Genomic DNA, 4080 nt, shown 5'->3' with positions numbered 1-4080 from the left:
TCACAAAACATAACCCACGGATATGATGCTTTAGTAATCTTCATTTTGTTATTTGTGTGTTTTATGGTTGACATTTTGATGTTTTATGACTTTTTACACTTTTTAAAAAATTTAGCCTTTGTAGTTTGTAGTCAACTCCTACTTTGTATTTTTTTTTATTACTTTTTCTCTTTCTTCCACTTACATGCACCAATAAAAAGTATTAGAAAAGAAGATATCCAGGATGAATGATATGAAACAAATTTACGGGTTTGGATTGTTTCCCATAAAAGTATAGGGGATGGAGATGAGGATGAGGATGAGAAATAGAGGTGTTTTATATGTTTTATGATTATTTTCTCTCAAATTTATAAAAGGGATGTGAATACTCTAAGGTATGGGCTTGAATACGGCAATTGTTTAGTTGTTGGACCTTTTCATCACTCAAAGCCCATATGTTATGCTATATTATGCCCCCAACTTGGTAGGCCACATATGCTATTTTTTTACCAATTGAAATGCCCAAATTGACCTCATTTTCTTGTACAAAATTATGCCCTTGATTTTGCATCAATTTGGTTCTCAACATTGATCAGTTTTTTTCTTCTCACCAATAAAAATAGAATAAAGGAACCATCTTTTATATAAAACATTAACAGAAACATTTAGACACACCCAAGTTAATTTACAAGACAGAACTACAAATAGCCCAATTCATATAGGGCACCCTCAACTCAAAAAAGTGAAGAAGCTTGGTTTGGGTCCTTATAACACACTTTCAAGCAAACCCTTTTAAAATCAATAATTATAGTCCTAAAAGAAGCTCTTAACAGGAGCTCTTCCAACAACTTTCATCAAGTTAGCCACTTCAAGAACCCTAGCCGTCTTGGTTCCCCTAATTGACTCAGCCGATGCTCTCCTTTCCTCGGCTTTGCGGTGCGCTTTAGCTATCTCGTTTTCCATCTTTTCCATCGCTCTCGCTTTCTTCTCCTCTAGTTTCCTCTACATAAATATTAATAAAAATGAGTCAATAAGTTGTTAGACGAATTTATCGACAAAAAAGCTAGAAAATCGAGCATATAATGTGAATAGTTCAATACTTCGGCTTGCTTCATCTTTAAAGTCGCCTTCTGAACTTGCTCGCTCTCCCACCCTTTAATGATCGCATCTTCACACTTGAATCTATTTGTAATCTCTGCGATCTTAGCGTTCTTCCATGCACTTATCTTCGATTCAACCTCCTCTTTCTTCACACTTGTCACTGGCACCCCCACCTCCCTCACATTGCTACTAGACAAAGAAGGATGCAACACACCATCAACTCGATCATATCCTCCTCCAATGATCACACGGTCATCATTTTCGACTCCAACAGTCTCTACCACTGATCCCGCCACCACCAAAGTACTATTATTGAAACTCGTAACTGAAAAATCATCACGAGACGCATGATCACTTGTAGCCATGGATAAGTATGATTGTAATGGATGGTGAACCGGTGGAGGAAGGATGGATGACGGGGTTAAGGCGTGTATGTCTCTCATAAGAGTTTCATTATCATTAACATTTGGATCTTCCCTAGCAACCCCTTGATAATTAGACATTTGAATGTGAGTGAAGATAGATACACTATGATGCAATATAGATATAGATGTATATATAATATATGCATTACATTGTGACATATATAAGATGTGAAGTGTTGGAGTTTTTGTCGGTATAAAATCCTTCTAGGATGCTTCCTTTGTGAATATGTTAACATGAATGTCATTGTCCATCAAAAATTTATATAATCTGATTATATATACATATAGATTGTGAATTAGAGTGATTGGTGTAGATTATGAAAACGCGTTCTTGATTTGTAACTTTATTGAAAAAAAAAATAGTACGTACCCATATGGATTTATTTATTTAATTTTAAATTATTTTCTTGTTGAATTGTTTCTAAAAAGTTGAACATAATGGGATGATATTTTCTTTATCTAGAAGGAGATATTGTTATTAATATTGGGTGTCGATATCAACTACGTTTATTAATTAGTTGTGCTATTATTTTTCTATTTGCAAGACGTACTAAAGAGTAAAGAGTAAAGAGTAAAGACTAAAGACAGTCACTTTTAGCAAAAGATACAACGAGTAAAATGAATATTCCTAGTATTTTGTGAGACTGATCGACACTATCATTCTTGATCTGTTTGTTTGCACAAAATACACCAAGTACGAGTGCGAAGAAGTACAAAATCTTGGTAAGAGTCATACTTAATTAAGAGTAAATTACAAGTTTTGTCCTTTATGTTTACACCAAATTGCAGGCGGTGTCCTTTACCTTCAAAATTGACGGGTTTTGTACTTAATGTTTCAAAATCTTGCACGTTATGTCCTTTAATCCAAACCCAGTTAGATTTTTTAGTTAAATAAAATTAAAAAAGGGTATTTTAGTCTTTTTTTCCCATTTATTTAATATTATTTAAAAAATAAAACAATTATTCTTATTATTATAATTATAACTCTCTATCTGTACTCATCTCTCTCTCTATCTACCTACCACTACCACCTCCCACCATCACCATCAGTCCATCACCATCAACCCGCCACTACCACCCACCAACCACCCACTTCAGCCGCCATCACCACCACCGCCACCACCTCCTTCATCATCTACAACCACCATCATCGAAGTGTCAATTCATTGTTAATATAAGTTGTAAAAAACAATATCCAGGAGTAAAACAATATTACCTGGCACGCCTTTGATAAAATTTGGTTTCCTTCTTGACAAAAGTGCACAGGTTTGGTTTCCTTCTTGAAAACAAAAGTGCACAGGAATTTAGTAAATTATAAATGAACATGAATATAATATGTACAGTTTTTACTTTTTAATTTTTTTCTGCAGTGATCAATAAAACAGGGTCTCACCTGTACTCGTCACTAAAACCATAAGCCAAGATTATATCAGGGTACTTCCACCAAGGTTGCACAACAATTCATCATATTAAAGCTCTTTATCATTCGGTTTTTCAAACTCGTTAACTTCAGAAAATCTGCCAAAAATTTGTAGGTGGTTAGTATGGTGAAACTTCCATATATCTTATCTAATTTAATAAGCACCAATAAAGGTAAATAAGAGTATAAATGTGACATCGTGCAATTTGTGTCATGAGTGTATAAGCATCTAACACAGATTTCCAATTCAACTCAACAATCTAAAAACCCCAAAAATCCCCAAAACCAAGAATCACCAAAACCCCTAAAAAACAACTCACCAACCAAAACACAATTTTGGTAACAATTCAAGCCCCCATCCTCTGCCGATTCACCGACTGACCGACGACAGAGGCACCCAAAAACCGATTACCACCATCACCGCCGCCCCACCGGATCACCACCATCACCGCCGCCCCACCGGCTCCACCATCACAAACCACAACCATCTCCACCATCACCATCCACCCCACCATCTCCGCCATCACAAACCGCAACCATCTCCCACCATCACCATCACCATCACCATCCACCCTACCTCCCGTCTCCACCATCCACCATCTCAGATAAGAGTACAGACTTTCTTTTTATTCTAAACTTTTCATTATTTATATAATAGTCCCTTAAAATAAGTTGTTTTACATAATAGTCCCTTAGGAGGTAAAATGACAACAATGCCCTCATGTGCCTTGCACATGACCAGATTTAACCAAAAAAATTAACTAGGTTTGGCCTAAAGGACACAACGTGTAAGATTTTGAAACATTAAGTACAAAATGAGTCAATTTTGAAGGTAAAGGACACCGCCTGTAATTTGGTACAAACATAAAGGACAAAACTTGTAATTTACTCCTTAATTAATACATGAAACCAATTATACATACCAAAAAAAACACAACAAAATTAACTTGAATACTAGGTTATAACCCCATGTATTACACGGGTTGAATAAATATCATTTTAGGGGAAAGATTCACTAAAAAGTGGATTTTGCCTAAGTAGCCTAAGAGGGATTGTGATGATGACATGTGGCACTCCTAATAAGTATGAATGAAGGACATTTTGGTCCTTATAAATAGGAGTGAGAATGACATATTGCACCTCTTTTGTTTTTGA

At 35.5% G+C, this 4080-nt stretch overlaps 1 protein-coding gene and 1 long non-coding RNA gene across 2 annotated transcripts; both read right to left on the bottom strand.

Moving 5' to 3' along the window:
- Positions 1-596: 596 nt before the first annotated feature.
- LOC110939824 (remorin 4.2) lies at positions 597-1635 on the bottom strand. Its single transcript, XM_022181391.2, has 2 exons — positions 1080-1635; positions 597-981 (listed from the first exon to the last, which is right to left on the bottom strand). Exons 1-2 carry the CDS (start codon positions 1581-1583, stop codon positions 793-795), a joined length of 693 nt encoding a protein of 230 aa, XP_022037083.1. The 5' UTR covers positions 1584-1635; the 3' UTR covers positions 597-792.
- A 1011-nt stretch (positions 1636-2646) lies between these two features.
- Positions 2647-3453, bottom strand: LOC118492504. Its single transcript, XR_004894088.1, has 3 exons — positions 3246-3453; positions 2899-3023; positions 2647-2784 (listed from the first exon to the last, which is right to left on the bottom strand). It is a non-coding gene; the product is annotated as an uncharacterized LOC118492504 (long non-coding RNA).
- Positions 3454-4080: the final 627 nt, after the last annotated feature.

This window comes from Helianthus annuus, chromosome 5 (genome assembly GCF_002127325.2).
Source record: "Helianthus annuus cultivar XRQ/B chromosome 5, HanXRQr2.0-SUNRISE, whole genome shotgun sequence".
Lineage (NCBI taxonomy): Eukaryota > Viridiplantae > Streptophyta > Magnoliopsida > Asterales > Asteraceae > Helianthus > Helianthus annuus.
The sequence above is the reverse complement of the archived record's forward strand: the minus strand, read 5'-3'. Positions and strand labels throughout refer to the sequence as shown.

Bases quoted from the DNA above. Each gene is read 5' to 3' on its own strand.
- LOC110939824 (XM_022181391.2), bottom strand. From the start codon at position 1,583: ATGTCTAATTATCAAGGGGTTGCTAGGGAAGATCCAAATGTTAATGAT. The intron at 982-1,079 runs GTATTGAACTAT...ATATTTATGTAG, and splicing joins TAAAGATGAAGCAAGCCGAA to AGGAAACTAGAGGAGAAGAA.